At 52.4% G+C, this 16515-nt stretch overlaps 1 protein-coding gene across 4 annotated transcripts in view; it reads left to right on the forward strand.

The window, feature by feature from the left end:
* OTOF (otoferlin) overlaps nt 1–16515 on the forward strand; it is a 101642-nt gene that overhangs the window by 15760 nt on the left and 69367 nt on the right. For all 4 annotated transcript variants that reach the window (XM_034952792.3, XM_055108146.2, XM_008952428.4 and 1 more), the window contains exons 2-3: nt 5355–5413; nt 15209–15297. In XM_034952792.3, coding sequence (XP_034808683.2) covers nt 5355–5413; nt 15209–15297 — 148 coding nt within the window. The remainder of the gene's footprint in view (nt 1–5354; nt 5414–15208; nt 15298–16515) is intronic.

A 16515-nucleotide genomic window follows, 5' to 3' on the forward strand; every position in this document is an offset into this window, starting at 1 on the left:
AGAGGAGACGCCAGGACATGGGAGCGTTGTGGGAGGGAATGGGACTATTTGCTGAGCTTTATACAGCCCAGCCCAGGCAGTGCATACAACAAGGCTTTGCTGATTTTAAATAACGCGAGGAAATAGCAGCCCCAGGTCTGAGTCACCAGCAGAGTTTTACTCTATTTCTCAGTTCCCACAGGGACAATAGCAATGGCGGGCACTGCTGGGAGACAGGCCAGTGGGCTGGGCCCTGGCAAAATCATGACGTCCTTGAAAACAGTCCCAGGACCTTCTCCTTCCCCTTCGGATGGCCCACCACCTCACCCTCTGCCCTTTCGGGACCCCAGCCCCTCTCCAGTCTTGCTTCCACAGGCTGCTCCCTGAGGGCAGACCATTTTTGCTTTTCCCTTCACCATCGGGACTCCCCTGTTCTGTGTCCAGCTCTTTGGGGGCTCTACTCTCTGCTCTACGCTTTCAAACATTTCCTTACACTGTTCTCTCTGCCTGGATTTCCCTCCTTCTCCTTGCTTCCCAGTCTCTCTGAATATCCAGATTTCTTCTGGTCTTCTAGCGTCAATGCCTGTGCCTCTGCAATGCCTCTTTAATCCATTACATTGAGAGTCATTGCTCCTTTTCCTGTGTTCTCACTTTATTTACACTTTTTGCATGCCAATGACAAAATTCTGCCTTATATCATCGGCAGAATTTTCCATGTCTGATATATCTCCCTCTGGATTGTAATACGCTCTTAAAGGCATCGTTCAGATTTGAATGATCTTAGTACAACTCCCCTCTGTGAAGGCCAAATGGCACACAAGCCAGGAGCAAGAAAGCCCTGGTTGCCTGTGGAAATGAATGAACACACATGGGCTGGCAGCCGTGTCCCTGCACACCTGCCTTTTCTCAGAGGCGTGGCCCTAGCAGGGTAAGCTGTCTGGAAGAGGGAGCTATTTTGTGCAGATGGAACATTTTGTCCCCTTAAATCATGTCCCATGAAAGGCCAACATGCCATCCTGCTTCTGAAACAAGCACTGAGCTCGTCTCCATTTGGAGAAGATCTGTCGTGTGGGTATTTTTAAATGGTGAAAGGAGAAATGGGTATATCTGATACCATGGCGCTTGTTACACTTTGAGCACAGACTCTGCTATTCATACTCCATCTATTGACTCAGGGAGGAGTTTATTTCAAACCAAACAGCTCAGCTATCCCAGGAGCAGCTGCCTCAGAAGGAAGGAGGATGCTGTTCTATTTTCCCCATCTAACCTCCTTCTCACTCGATCCACAACAGCCTTTCCATGCAAGGAAGAGGCTATTTTCTTTCAAGCTTTATTCTCCATTTTCCCTGTGGCAAGAAAGGTGATTGGATATTGGGATTTGTAATGGTTTTATCTGAAAGCCATTTAAAATGAAGCTGGAATGTCAACAAGACTGACGCTGAATGGAGTAGATGTGAAGTGGAAATGAACTTGAAACAAGAGATGGGGTTAGTCATCCCCCTGATCACTTGGAACAGATGATGGAGGTCCCCTGGCTCTGCTCCAGTGAACAGAACAGAACCACTTGAATACTGCCAGCCACTGTTTGTACATACCCTCCTGAAACGGCTCTTCCAAAATGCTGAAGGACATTTTGTTTTCTTAATAATTTGGCCTTTCCACTGTTTCTGTATGATTGATGTGTTTCAGCAAACCTTTTTTAAAAAAGAATATCTAGAGGTAAATTTAGCTCATCATGTTTGAGAATATTCACCATCTCTAAATCCCCAGGGCCTAAATCAATGAGGTTTTAGCACATTTCGAAACAGAACCCTGATGTATAAATTCTGCAATGGCTGATTTCACGTATTTTACTTCCTCTCTAACAAAGCTATGGAAAAATGCACAAGCAGGGGAGGGTTTGAGCCTCGGTGCTTCCTGCAGATGTGAATCTGACACCACCTTGGAGCAGGGCCCCTCCCCACCCACTCCCAATCCTCCGCTGGGTTGCTCCATTTTTCACTCCAAGAGACCCCGCAGGACAGCTATATCCGAGGCTTATTAAAATCTTCTAGGATGCAAAGGTCTTTGGTTATTCAGAGCAGCAGGTCTTTAGGGGAAGCCCCCATACACAAACATGCTCAGCTGATTCTCAATTTATATTGTGTGTTACCTGCGGGGAAAATTAAAAGCTCAAACCTCAGGCACTTTCCCTCTCCTCCCTTGATTGCCCGGGGGCTTGTTGTTGAGATATTTCTTGTTGATTTTTTTGTTTTTTATGTCTCTGGCTGGTGCTAAACATTCTTTCTTTCCCATCATGTTTACTTCACATCTCTTTGCTGTATAGATAGCTTCTGCTTTATGGTTTTTTCCTCCTTATCTCAGATGCAGCCAGCCCTTCCCCACCTGCCCCCGCCCCAAAACACACACACGAACACACACCCTTTCAGACTGCATCCACACTCTCTGTTTCAGTGGATCTGACATCAACGACCCCGCCACCCCCGGCCCTCGTCAGAGGGGAGCTCTGCATTGAACTAGGACTAGCTCCTGGGTCATAAAAGTTGCTAGGACCCTGGAGAGCTCTTACTAAACAGATGAGGCCACCAATGCCAGAGGAGAGAGATCATTTCCCAGAGGGAACGAGCCTGCTTTGCTGAGCCCCCTTCCTTGCCCAGCCCCCAGACCCATCACAGGGAAGGTTCAGAGGAGCTCTGACCCCTCCAGTACCTCCTTGGCCTGACGCCGCTCTAGCCCGGGCTCCCAGGTTTTCTGTAGGGAGAGGAGCACAGTCTGCTCCACCCGTGCCATGGGCTTCATCAGTGACAACCCAAACTCACCCCCAAATAGGAATGGCTTCAACCTGGAGACAGCCCTTCAATGAAATGGTTTATGCTGGTGGAGATTTAAAGGTATTTGTCTTTCGGCTGGGTGCGGTGACTCACACCTATAATCCCAGCACTTTGGGAGGCCGAGGTGGGAGATCACTTGAGGCCAGGAATTCGAGACCAGCCTGACCAACATGCAGAACCCCATCTCTACTAAAAGTAAAAAAATTAGCTAGGCACAGTGGCGCATGCCTGTAATCCCAACTACGTGGGAGGCTGAGGCACGAGAATCATTTGAACCCCGGAGGCAGAGGTTGCAGTGAGCCAAGATTACACTACCGCACTCCAGCCTGGGTGACAGAGCAAGACTCTGTCTCAAGACAAACAAAAAAGGTGTTTGTCTTTCAATTACAAAAATCAAGCATGGTCACTGAAAAAAAATTTAAATTCACATTTTGTTTTGTTTTGTTTTGTTTTTTTGGTCTTTCAGCCAGGCGCAGTGGCTCACGTCAAAGTATGCTGCTTTCAGTATCTTCTCACTCTCCCTCCCCAGGGATAACCACTTTCTTTTTTATTTTATTTATTTAATTTTTTTTGAGATGGAATTTCACTCGTTGCCCAGGCTGGAGAGCAATGGCGCAATCTCGGCCCACCACAACCTCCGCCTCCTGGGTTCAAGCGATTCTCCTGCCTCGGCCTCTTGAGTAGCTGGGATTACAGACATGTGCCACCACACCCAGCTATTTTTGTATTTTTAGTAGAGATGGGGTTTCTCCATGTTGGTCAAGCACTTCTTGAACTCCCGACCTCAGGTGATCCGCCCGCCTCGGCCTCCCAAAGTGCTGGGATTACAGGCGTGAGTCACTGCACCCAGGGGGGTAACCACTTTCAATGGTTTGAGATGTTTGTCTCTTCATAGAAGAAATATATGCATATAATTTGGGTTTTGTTTTTTTTTTTAATTAATGGAGTTGTAATATACATGCTGCCTTTTTTCCCTTACCATGGAATTGACACAGGATAATAAATTAATTCTAAGCAACAAATTTTTCTTTAACCCATCCTGTCTCTAGGTTTCTCCTCACAGAAATTACAACCCCTTCTCTTGTGGTTCCATCCCATCCCTAAAACAGTATTTATCCTCCCTTCTCTGTACCATTACTGTTTCTTGTGAGAAATTGTACCTTGGGGTATGTACTGAATGGTATTGTACTGGAGGCATGGCGCGGTGACTCACGCCTGTAATCCCAGCACTTTGGGAGACCAAGGTGGGCGGGTCATTTGAGGTCAAGAGTTCCAGACGAGCCTGGCCAACATGGTGAAACCCCATCTCTACTAAAAATACAAAAATTAGCTGGGCATGGTGGCGGGCGCCTGTAATCCCAGTTACTCAGGAAGCTGAGGCAGGAGAATTGCTTGAACCCAGGAGGTGGAGGTTGCAGTGAGCTGAGATCGTGCCACTGCACTCCAGCCTGGGAACAGAGCAAGACTGCATCTCAAAAAAAAAAAAAAAAAAAAAAAAAAAAAAGTGTTTCCCTTGCACTGGTGCCCTGTTGGCTCCTGGCCTCCCTTCTAGACCATCAGCTACCTGTGGGTGGGAGCCTGTGCCTTTGTCATTGGTCCATCCTCTATCCCGAGGCCCCGGGACATGGCCTGGAACATCAGAGACTCCAGCGGCTGTTTCTCAAAGTGAACTGAACTAGCTGGTGTTTCCCACACGTTGGAGCCCCCTCAACCTGCCCTCGATTCTCTCCTGACTTATTTCTCCCCACATCTTGGGCCAGTTCCAACTGGACTAGCAAAGAGGGCAGCTTTACCTCTGTGCTCCCAACATGCCCTACTGGGTGGCGTATGGATGGGGGAGCCTGGGACAATGTGTGTCCATCTCACACACTCTCTACTTCCCATGCCAGTGGGGAAAGTGGGGGCAGGAATAGAGCCCGGGAGGGAACTGCCAGAGACCGTCTTCTCTGCTAAGGCTGACAGGAAGATGGACAACCATGACAGTGGTGGAAGGGGAAGGCCCTTGGCCCACGGGGAATGGCTGTCTGGGAGCTGACTTGTTGTTGGGGGCCTGGTTTGGGCAGGAGCCCCTGGGGTGGCTGCAGAAGGAGGCTGGGCTTCACAGATCCCTGTCGGCAGGCAGGGGCTACGCCCCCTATACCAGGCTTCTGCTCAGGGCAGCAGGGCCCGGAGCCACCAGCAGAGCTGAGGAGGCTGCAGAGGAGGCTGAGAGATCCGTGGAGGAAGAGCGTGGTGGAAAAGAGTGCCTGAGGTCCGCTTCCACGGCCACTCTGACCAGCCTGGGCCTTCTGTGCCTTAGCATTCCCGTTCCTAACATGGAACTCATGGCCTTTGACCCTCTTCCCTCACGAGGCTGCTGAGAGGGTCAGAGAAGAAGCCGCATGGGGACTGGCCTCGCCCTGGGAGAGGTGTGCAAGCCACGAGGTCCCATGTTGCATGACAAGTCAAATGCTGTTAGGACGACTCCCAGGATGAGGAGGTCTGACCCCACGGTCGTCGTCTGGACAGCTCTGACCCTAGAATTTATTTCCTCTTTCCCCACAGGGCAATCCTTCTACTCTCGGGTCCTGGAGAACTGTGAGGATGTGGCTGACTTTGATGAGGTAGGAGGCCCAAGACTCCCCCCTCCCTCAGCCCTGAGCCCAGAGGGGAACAACCACCCTTCGCTGCCTCTTGTGGGCACACACTGGCCCCAAATCCCAGGCGCCGGCCTACTCTGAGCCCCTCACCTCTCAGCTGCTTCCTGAAGGAGGTGGTAAGGAGGGTGTGCAGGAACTCCCTCCCGCATGTTCCCCCCAGAAACCTCTGCACAGGTGAGGCCCGTGTGCAAATGACACGGGGAACAGCAACCTGGCCCACCTCGACGGCCCTGCTGGGTCTGGGCCTGTTATTCCCTGTGGAGAAAGAGCCCACAGGTGCTGTAGACCTGAATGTGAGCCACCAGCTGAGGGCCCAACGAGGCAGGCGAGTGCTGGGGACGTCGCAAAGGCCAGTCTGTGTCAGTCCCCAGGGGTTGAAGAGCAGGGCAGCCCCGGGCACTGAGGTGGGAGCCCCAGTCACCAGGAAAACATTGTCAAGCACCCCACGTGAGTGAGGGCACCATCTCCAGACCTTGAGGGGAAGCATAGGGAACAGAAGACAGTCTGGATTTTCAGCAACAGCTCTGGGGGTGCCATCAGAAAAGACGTGAGCTGCTGGTCTATTGACAATGATTTTTCTCAATCCTCACTCCAGCTGGGCTGTTGTCACAATTTTATCAGCAAAGGAGCAGGCGACACCATCCCACAGGGGTGCCCAGGAGCAGTGAGAGGACTTACAACGCTTCCCTCTCCCTGCCCGTCCCCTCGGCACGTGGCCGGGCTGGGAGCCCTATTCTCACACACACACCAGCTCGAGCAGCCTGCGGCCTCCTCCGCCTCCTCACATTCTTTCGTCTATGTGTTTGCTGCTTCCAGAATCTATATTCCCCTCTGGCTGCTGTAGTTTCTCCAGGGTTGACTTTGGAGTGAGGGCCAGCAGTCATCCGTCACCATCTTAGCACAAACTGGAAGCCATGTAGTGACCCTCAAATAGTGTACCCCCTCTCTCCTGGGGTTGGCTCTCCCGCTTGGCTCTGTGGGGGCTGGGAAGGGCCTCATAGCAGACTGTGCCTCTTGAGGTTGGCTGCTGGCGTTCGGCTGAGCAGCCACCAGGCTGACACTCAGCACCAGCTGTCTCCCCCTCCTTCTGAAACCGGGCCACACGATGTGGCTGTGTCCATCGACCCAGAGCTGGAGACACAGGGAGCAAAACCTCGCTCCTCACTCAGGCTTAGGCACAGCCATCAACCATCGCGGCCCAGCACCACACCCTCCCCAACCACTTCAGGGCGCAGTTGCCACGACCTCCCTGGTACGTCCCCACTGCTATGCAGGACAGGTGAATCACTCATTTAAAGTGAATCACTAGAGCTAAGGAAGTTTCTGTCCTTACCTTCTCCCCCTCCTGGCTGTATAATGACCTCAGTTTCTAAACCCGCCACCATCTTTGTCAAATGGGGTTGGTGATGGGTGTGAAGGTCTCTGTGAAATGATGAACAAAATGAAGGGTTATGGTGAGAGTGGAATCATGGCTGCCCACTGAGACAGCTGTCATAGATGCTTCAGGCTTGCCCCATTACACACCCGGCCTGCTCCCTCCCCTCCCCATTTCCTCAGTCAGGGCACTGGGCTGGCTGGGAGAAGATGCCAGCAGCCTGGCCCAGTTTCCCATAGTCCTACCTCCCTGGGTTTCTGCCCACTAATCCACCAGGCACAGCATCTTACTCCCTCCTCCCAAGACTCCCAGGGGATATGTCAGCCCAGGCGTTCAGCCAGGGGGCAACCTGATGCCCCTTCCAAGGGCACTGCCACCCTTTTCCATGCCCAGCGCCTTGGACACCTGAGCCACAGGTATGCATGACATTCAAAGTTAATCACCGTGTCGTTCCTCTTCCCAACTCTGCCCAGCCCGCCTCAGGGGGAGAGTCTGTCTCTGCTGGCCCTGAACAAGGGGCCACATTCCGAGCATCTAGTGCATGCCAGCCGGGCTTGAGATATCCCAGAGGCAGGAACCTGGGCTCAACACCCCATGATGATTTGTATGGGAGCTTAGGGATGGGGTAGCCAGAGTCAGTGTGGAGAGACTGGGGCGGGGCAGAAGCAGTTATGGAAGAAGCACATGACTAGGGTCAGAGAGCAGGGCACACGATGGGGAGAAGAGGCTCCTGCCCGGGGAAAGTGCTGCCCGCCCACTGGGGAGACAGGGAAGTTTCTGGTTGTTGCAATGAGGAGCCTACTGGCATTTAGTGGGGTGGGGAGCAAGGATGCAGAATGACTTGCAATGCTCAGGCCATCCCCCACTTCCCACCTGGGAGCCCCGTGGGAAGATGGTGGCAGCCCCAGCAGCAGCACTGAGCTGCTTCCTGAGCCATGCCCCTTCCACTCAATCTCTGAAATCATCCACAGATGAAATTAGGCTCAGATGGTAACTACCCTTCCCCAGGTGACAGAGCTGGAAGCGGCCAAGCCAGGGTTCTGAATTCATGCATAGATTAGACCTAAGCCCTCTCTGGATACAGTGATAGGACCTGACTCCCACCACCCCTGCAAGGCCCGTGTTGGAGTCTCTCCACACCTCCTGCCTCCATTTCTCCCTGGGCAAAGTGGCCTCAGCCCTGGCCACCAATGGTCAGCAGTGCACATCCCACAAAGCAGGAAGGCCACCCTCCCATTCCCTGTTCAGGAACGGCCCGGAGGCCTGGGTCAGCCCAGTCCCAAAGGTAGCCTGGAGCCATACCCTGGCTTTAACCTTTCTCCCTAGACCCAGTGGACATGTTGTAAACTTCCCTGGCTTCCCCCTGAAAGAATCTGCCTACCAGTGGTTCCAGAATATCCTGGGAAAGAACCCTTTCAAATCCCCCTGAACCTTCTTGACTTTCCAGAAAGCCTCTTCTCTCCGCCTTACTCTGCCCAGGGCCTGCCGGAGCCAGCTTAGTGAGACACACTGGCCTGGGAGTCATGAGACCTACACCACAGTCCTTGCTGAGGAACCTCTTTGGGCTTTGGATTCCCCTTCTGTAAAAGAGAGATATGCTCCCTGCTCTATCTGCCCCACGGGACTGTCACAAGGCTAAAAAAAGATGAAATGAGAGACAAGAAAGCAAATGTCTCTCACAGCTCTACTAGGTAAGGGATTCCAAGCAAGGGAGCGGCCCCTCCTCTGCTCAGGCATGGGTGAGAGGGGCTGCAGCAGCTGGGCTTAGGAACCTGAGTGGGGAGGAGGAGGCCATGGAAGAAAGACAATGCTCTCTACAACAATGGGTGGAAACAGAGCCTGGACATGGTGTCTCCTTTCCCAGAGGCTGGAACCTGAGCCCCTACATTTAACCTACAACACTGGAAAAGCTAGGGAGAGACAGAGAAAGACCCAGCCTTTGTGACCTGGGGAAGCAGGAGTAGCCACCTTTAGCCAGTTTGGTTTGGCTCTAACACAGGCCCTGTGTGGACCAGGCCCCAGGGGAGAGGCCAGAGTAACAATAGTACTTGTGCCAATGATAAGAAGAACTGCTGCTATTTACTGAGCACTTAGTGTGTGGCAAGATGGGCTGAGAGCTTGACACAAGCATTAGACTCACTAGAACTTGCTGGATTGGTAGCATCCTAGGTGATAAGGAGCCACACCAGGATTTAAACCCAAGTCTATCTGATTCCAGGACCTATGGTCATTTGTAAAGTAGACAAGACTCAGCCCTGCCCTCAGGGGGCTCAGTCTAGTGGGCAGATGGACCCACTACAAACAAGGAGGGACCCTGGGCCTTCTGAGCCAAGAGGAAGAAGAGGTCTCCAGCCTGGGGGATGACAGGGCAGGGGAGCTTGGCCTTATCTGCCCCTTTCTGTTTGTACCAAGAAGTCATGGCTGTTACCTCCTGGAGGCCAGAAACGCACCTGTCTTGTTCGTCATTGGCCTGGCACCCAGCATGGAGTTCAGAAAATGTTGCCGAGTGAAAGAATGAAAAAAACAGTGACATTCACTAAGACTGGCACCTGTCACCGCAGGCCTGTGCCCAGACCGAGTGGGCTCAGCAGGGCTAGTGGTACATCAAGCCCTTTGCTGTGGCCTGGATAGAAAAGAAGCAGGCAAGGCACAGACGAGATCACCTAAAGGGACTTTAGATCACCTTGATCTCTAAGGTTAGAGATCATCTAGTTTAACCCTCTTGTCTTGCAGTTGAAGAAACAGGTCTTAGAGTGGGGAAGAGAATTGCCCAAGAAGACCAGCTGAGATCTGAGATCCTACATTTAACTTACAACTCTAAAGAAGCTGGGGAAAGAGACAGAGACAAAGACAGAAACAGAGAGAGAGAGAGACAGAGACAGAGAGACCCAGCCTGTGTGCCCTGGGAAAGTGAAATAGCCACACTAGGGATACTGAGCCCAGGTCTTTAAGCTCCCAAATCCATCTCTTTCCATTGTACTCTAAAGCAGCAGTCCCCAACCTTTTTGGCACCAGGGGCTGGTTTCGTGGAAGACAGTTTTTCCACAGACTGGGATGGTGGTAGCTGGGGGTGATTTGGGATGAAACTGTTCCTCCTCAGAACATCAGGCATTAGATTCTCTTAAGGAGTGCACAGCCTAGATCTCTTGCATATGTAGTTCACAGTAGGGTTCACACTCCTATGAGAATCTAATGCTGTCACTGATCTGACATTAGATGGAGCTTAGGCGGGAATGCTCGCTCACCCGCGGCTCACCTCTTGCTGTGTGGCTCCGTTCCTAACAGGCCATGGACTGGTACTGGTCTGTGGCCCGGGATATGGGGACCCCTGCTCTAAAGCTTTGTAGTGCATCTCAATATTTTCCCCCAAACCTATAGCCCTGTCCTTTTAAGGATGCTACCTTGCTGATTTAGGATGGTTCCAGGCCCAGTCAGTGGCCAAGCTGGACATAATCCAGATCATTCTCCAAGGTACATCAGGGAAACCTTTTTTGCAGAGTCCTAGATCACTGGGGCTGATAGGATGCAGAACCCTGCACCCCGGCCAGCACCAGCCAGGTCAGGGCTAAGCCTAGACCAGGAAACTGGGTCAGGACTCAGCACTCCCCGGGCTCCTGAGACCACCCCCTCCAACAGAGGCCCTCTTTCCCTCCCTATCTGTACTACCTACCACCTTGCTTCTGTCAACAGTCCTATCCCAGGCTGCTATTCCAGGTCTGTGTCTGTCTCCAGAACTATCCAGGACCATCCCCAGGACTGAGAAACAACCCTGCATCCCTGCGTTCTGCACAGCGTCATGCACAGAGCCTGGCACACAGCAAGTGCTCAGCAAATGTTCGCCCCCAGCATGGGGCTTGCTGGCTCGTGACATCTTGAGTGACTGTGTTTGGCTTAACTGCTACTTGAGTCCCCCCGCAGTACCAGGCTTCAGGAGAGGATTCAGTATAGTGGATTAAGCCCTGAGGACTGAACTCCAGACTAAGCGTCCTGAGACTTGAGTTTGAATCCTGCCTCTGCCACCAACCAGCCTTGTGCCCGCGGGCAACTTTCGCCTCTCCACTGTCCCACTTGTAAAAGGAGCACATCTTTGCCATGTTGCTGTGAGCTTGGTTATGGGTAAAAGGTGCTCTGGAAGTACTAAGTGCTACCCAGATGAAATTCTTCCTTCAGAAGCCCTTTTCCTTCAGTCTTTTTTTTTTTTTTTTTTTTGAGGTGGAGTCTTACTCTGTCACCCAGGCTGGAGTGCAATGGTGCCATCTGGGCTCACTGCAACCTCTGCCTCCCAGGTTCAGGTGATTCTCCTGCCTCAGCCTCCCAAGTAGCTGAGATTACAGGCATGCACCACCACACCTGGCTGATTTTTGTATTTTAGTAGAGACACGGTTTCACCATGTTGGCCAGGCTGGTATCAAACTCCTGACCTCAAATCATCTGCCCACTTCGGCCTCCCAAAATGCTGGGTTTGCAGGTATGAGCCACTGCCCCCAGCTCCCTTTCCTTCAATCTAATAGCTCACAAGTTCAATACCATAGTCAGGAGAGGAGTGTAGCTCCCAAACCCTCAAAGTCCTCATCTGGTCTTGCTGTGGTCTCAGCATATCACCCCAAATGGAGGAAAGGACATAACCACAAAAATGAGGAGACAATGAAAAATGAAATTAGGGAAGAGAAGATGCAGTGAAAGAGACACGTGAAATCCACAGGCCGAGGCAGAAGAGGAAAGTGATGGCGGCAAGGGGGAGGGAGGTGTCATGACAAGGAGACAAGGCAGCTGCAGACCTGCACAGAGTTCACACTGGGAAGATCTAAACTAAACACATTCTGCAGTGCTGTGTCACTTACGACTGCTGTCACCTGTGAGATCTCATTTGATTCTCTCAATAGCCCTCTAAGGTAGATATTGTCACCCCCGCCCCCAATTTCACAGATGGGGAAGCTGAGGCACAGCTAGTGAGTGGCAGAGCCAGGGCTAGAACTCAAGTCTCCTGACTCAAACTCAGAGTTTCTGCAACACCACGGAGACTCCCAGTCTGCGTGAGATACAAGCCTCGGTGTTGTCAGAAGAACAAAAAAGAAGCAAAGGGTGGGCATGTCCTTTGGAGTTCTGTGAGGTGCCCAGAGCTCACAGACGCTGCCTGAGCAAAGGAAGGTGTCAGCAATGGGAGATGGGGCTGGAAATGCTGTCTGGGCACAGCAAGGGGGCCTGTGGGTGCTAGGAAAGGGAATCCCCACCTCTTTCAGGGAGCTGTAGAGGAGCCACTGAAAAGTTTTAACAAAGGAGAGATAAAAAGAGGAAAATTCAACCCAAAAAGTCTCCTTCTTACAGTCCATGCCTCTACTTCCAGGGAGGCCAAATGGGAGTAACCCCCAGTCCCAGACCCTGAGTCACTTCCCTCCAGCCAAGAGGCCCGTCACCCTCCAAGGCCCCACACTGATGCCAGGACCCCACCTAGAGGTGCCGGCTTGATCGGTCTCCAGGCCTGGGCCTTGGGATTTTTAAAAGCTTCTGGAATGGACTGCAGTTCCAGCCAAGATGAAGAACCCCTGAGAGAGACAGAGGGAGACAGAGACAAAGGGAGAGATAGAGACAGAGAGAGAAACTGATGAAAGAAAACAGATGTGGTGAGGAGAAGAAAGCAGAGGAACGACGCGAGAGGGAAGGAAAAGAAATGAGGGGAAAGCCTCGTGTGGGTGGAAAATGCGGGAGGGAGACAGGGGAGGAAAGAAAGGAATCTGTAAGGGGGGAGCAAGTCAGAGACCGAAGAAGCTGCTGTGACTCAGTGAGGACCCTGTCTTCTCCCTCGCCCAGAAAGCCTCCAAGAAGAACATTCCCCCCTGACATAGGCATGGACTGCCCAGACCCGGCTGACGAATTTCTGAAAGGGCACCTGAGCCACACACCTACACACACTTCCCCTGATTATTCTCATCTGCAGTCAGGGGCCCCGGAAGCTCCCTGTCTCCTGTGCCCTCCCTGACCCCCGACTCTCACTCAACAAACAGGCCCTCGCCCCGCAGCCAGGCAGCCTCCCTCCCCAGGTCCCTTAGCCTCAGCCTCCCGCCACCGTTCAACACCCCACCTCCCTTTCACAGGGCCATCTCCAAAGTCATGTCCTTTTTCTCCTGATCTTTCTCTCCTTCCAATGCCAAAATCCCACCCACAGACCCTCAGGGGGACCAATCACCCCTCCCCTCTTCATCCCCAGTAAACCAAATCTCGGTGGCTCCTGCGGCCCCCCCAACTCCCACACAGCGCCCTGGCTGATGAGCTGGGCCTTCCTGGGCTGCTTTATTTCCCTGCAGCCCTATAAAAGCAGCTTCATTAAGAAAACCACACACTCTGCTGAGCTGCCAGAGGCATCCAGAAGCTGGAGCCGCAGCCGCTGAATGAGGCCTGTGGGCCGGGCTGCCTCCACTTCCTGGGACTCTCAGCCCACCCTTCTGCCCTGTGCCCACCTCGCCTCTGAAGCCCTCCCTAGGCCCTGCTCAGAACCCTCCCCACCCCACCCCGCAGACCCCTCTCCCGCTCCTCTGCTTCTTCCTCCCTCCCATGCCAAGGCCAGGTCCTCCCTTGCCAGTCCTGAAGGGAGATGTCACAAAGGCCGTTTTCCTGAGACAGGCCCTGCCCACGCTGGGCAGTGACCCGCGGTGCTGGCCCAGTGTGCCCAAGCCCTCCAAGTCCCCAGGCTGGGAGAAGGAATCTCAGCTTTGGGAATGGCAAACGTGCAGGGTGGGCTCACAGAAGCCTCCTCCCCAGGGCCTGCTCAGCCACCAACAGAGTGCTCCAAGTCATGCATCTGCTCTGAGGCCGAGTTCCTTGTTTATAGAGCACAGAAGCCATTACCCACCTCTCCAGCCATTGGAAAGACTAAATGAATGAATATGCACATAGAGCATTCAGACCCCTGCATAAGAAAAAGTTCCCCAGAAATGGCAGCGATTATTACTATTATTATTTATTACTGGACTATTGAGCAGTCTGAATTTGGTAGGGTATAAAAATGGAACTAAAAAATAAAAAGTCACTGCCTTCTACCAGATCTGTCAAAATCCTCCCTGACACGGTCTCTCCACAGCGTCTTGAGCAGACCTCAGCGCTGTCTGGTCCTGTCCAGGAGGGCTTCCTACTCCAGTCTGGCATCCTGTTCACCCCTGGCCATCCTCCTTCCCTCATGCTTGTGGCTCAGGATGTGGAGTGGGACAGGGTCCCCTGCTGAGGCCCTCCACATCCTCCCCTGGTGGGAAGCCCATGGAAAAAGTGTCCTCAGATCACTCTACCCCACTTGGCCAATGGAGCGCAAATCGATGACTTGCCACAGCCAACAGTGGCAGGCTGGGCTCCTTGCCCTGCCGTGCTCTATGGGTCTCCTGCCAGTCCACTGCCCTGCAGATGCCACTGGGGATTTGCATGCCACGCTGCCCCTCTTGCGGTATCTAATCACCATGAGCTGTTTCCCCAAGAAGTACCACAAAAACACTACGCCTAGGACAGAATTCTTCCCATCTTTCCCTTGCCCAGTCTTCTTTCCCATCCCAGGAAGGTGGGCTGGGTGATGGTTGGAGGTAACAGGGCCTTTGAGGAAGCCCTAGGAAGATGTCTGGCTCTGCCCATTGGCAGCTTTTTACAGAATGGGGCACTGGGCCACTTTAGCCTCTGTTTTGAGCCATTGTTGCCACTTCTGGGGCACCAGGAAAAATCCCAATCAAATTCCTACTCATCATTAACATTAAGTTAGGGAGGAAGGAACAAAGAAGTGGTAAGGGTGAATCTAGAAACAATGAGTTGGGGACAGGCTGTGGGCCTGACCCCAATAACACTAATCAGCTCAAACCTGTCCCCAATGTTACCACTGACAGAGTGAGGAGTGGTTTGAACTCAACACAGGAGTCTGGGGCAGAGCCTGTGCCAGTCAGGGTGATTCTGATGAGAGAGAGCTGGCAGCTCACAGCTCCATTCAGCACCCATCAAAAACCAGGCTCACACCCACATTCCTTGCTGTCTCCCTGGGACCCGACCACCACCCTGGTTGTACCACCCTCTCCCAACCCCCCTCAGGAGCTGGGAGGCCATGGAAGCAGCGCTGTGTAGGGAGTCAAAAGTCCTGGTAGGTCCAGGCTCTTCACCTACCACATGACCTTGGGCAGGTCCTCCAACATCTCTGAGCACCATCTTTGAAAGAGGAGTGGGCATCAATGCCGGCTCTACAAGGTGGTTGTTGGAACTAAATGAGATTCCAGGTGTCAATGCTTTGTCCCTGGGGAGCACTGGGCCCAAGTGAGGGGCCACTCTGACTGTTGGAGATCCCCACCAGAGATTCCCCTCCCACACCCCACGGCTCCTACCTGTTATTGCCACCGAAGCCGCAGTTGTCCCTCTCTCCCCAGACGTTTCGGTGGCCGGTGGCCAGCAGCATCGACAGAAATGAGATGCTGGAGATTCAGGTTTTCAACTACAGCAAAGTCTTCAGCAACAAGTAAGTGTGGGATGGGGCAGGAGGGGCTGGGCCTGGACGGGCTGGGAGCCTGCTCTTCTCCTTGGGCTACCCTCTGTTTGGGGCTTAAAAGGGGGACCTACACTCCCAACCTGCCCTGGATTGATTTTCAAAGACTGAAGAAGTCTTGGGCTGGTCTTTGATCCCCATTTTGATCCCTCTTCTTGTCTTCAGAATCCCCCAGTTCTCCTAGCTGCTGTCAGCCAAGAACACTCCACCCTCCTATCACCCCTGCTGTCTCCAACCCCATCAAAGCTTCCTGTCTCAAAGACTTAAAGCTTTAAGTCTCCCTCAATGCCACCCTGGGGTACAGTTACCCATTGGAGAGGCGAAAGGTGGAGGGGCTGATGATCTCCTCCAAGAGACACTCTGTAGCCCTGAGGGCAGGCTTGACAGTTTGGGGTGGTGGTTTAGGAGTCAGGCAAGCCTGATCTCAGACACTCAGGTCAGTCATCTACTGTGTGACCCTGGAAAGGTTACATAACCTCTCTGATTTCAATGTGCTCATGTGTGAAAAGGACAAGTATTTACCTCAAAGGGCAGCTGTGTGAATTAAATGAGATAGATATTCACTCACTCATTCAACAAATGTTTACTAAGTGCCGATTGGGTATCAGGTACTGAATTAGGTGATGCAGAGGGCGGGGTGCCTACCTTCATGGAGCTTGCACTCCACAAGTGAAGTACACCTGCCATACGAGCATTATCACTATAAGGTGTTCAATAAAAGTAGTTGTCATCCTTCTCTCTGGGCCATGAGAAGAATTCAGAAGGATTTGAACACGCTGGAACAGTGGCTAAGTAATATCTTGGGTTAAAAAATCACAGCCAGGTGTGGCACACACCTGTAGTCCTAGGTCCTTGGGCAGATAAGGCGGGAGGATCATTTGATCCCAGGAATTTGAGGCTAGCCTGGGCAACATAGTGAGATCCCATCTCTTTAAAAAAAAATCGGTTGCTCTTATACAAGCTGGAGGTCATGGCTTAACTGTAACATGTCCAAGAAGGTGTGGAGGTGTTAGCTCACTGAGGACTCAGAATGACTCAACAGTGGGAGGAGACTACAAACAAAAGAAAAGTAGGCCTCATCCTAAATCATACTAATAGAATTAAAGCACTCCTGATCTGAGCAGGAGAGACAAGGAGTCCACTGCTCTGATACTGGTGGCAGAGAATTCCTGTAGGCACCACCCTATAGTT

Source organism: Pan paniscus, chromosome 12 (assembly GCF_029289425.2).
Source record: "Pan paniscus chromosome 12, NHGRI_mPanPan1-v2.0_pri, whole genome shotgun sequence".
In the NCBI taxonomy this organism is placed as follows: Eukaryota; Metazoa; Chordata; class Mammalia; order Primates; family Hominidae; genus Pan; species Pan paniscus.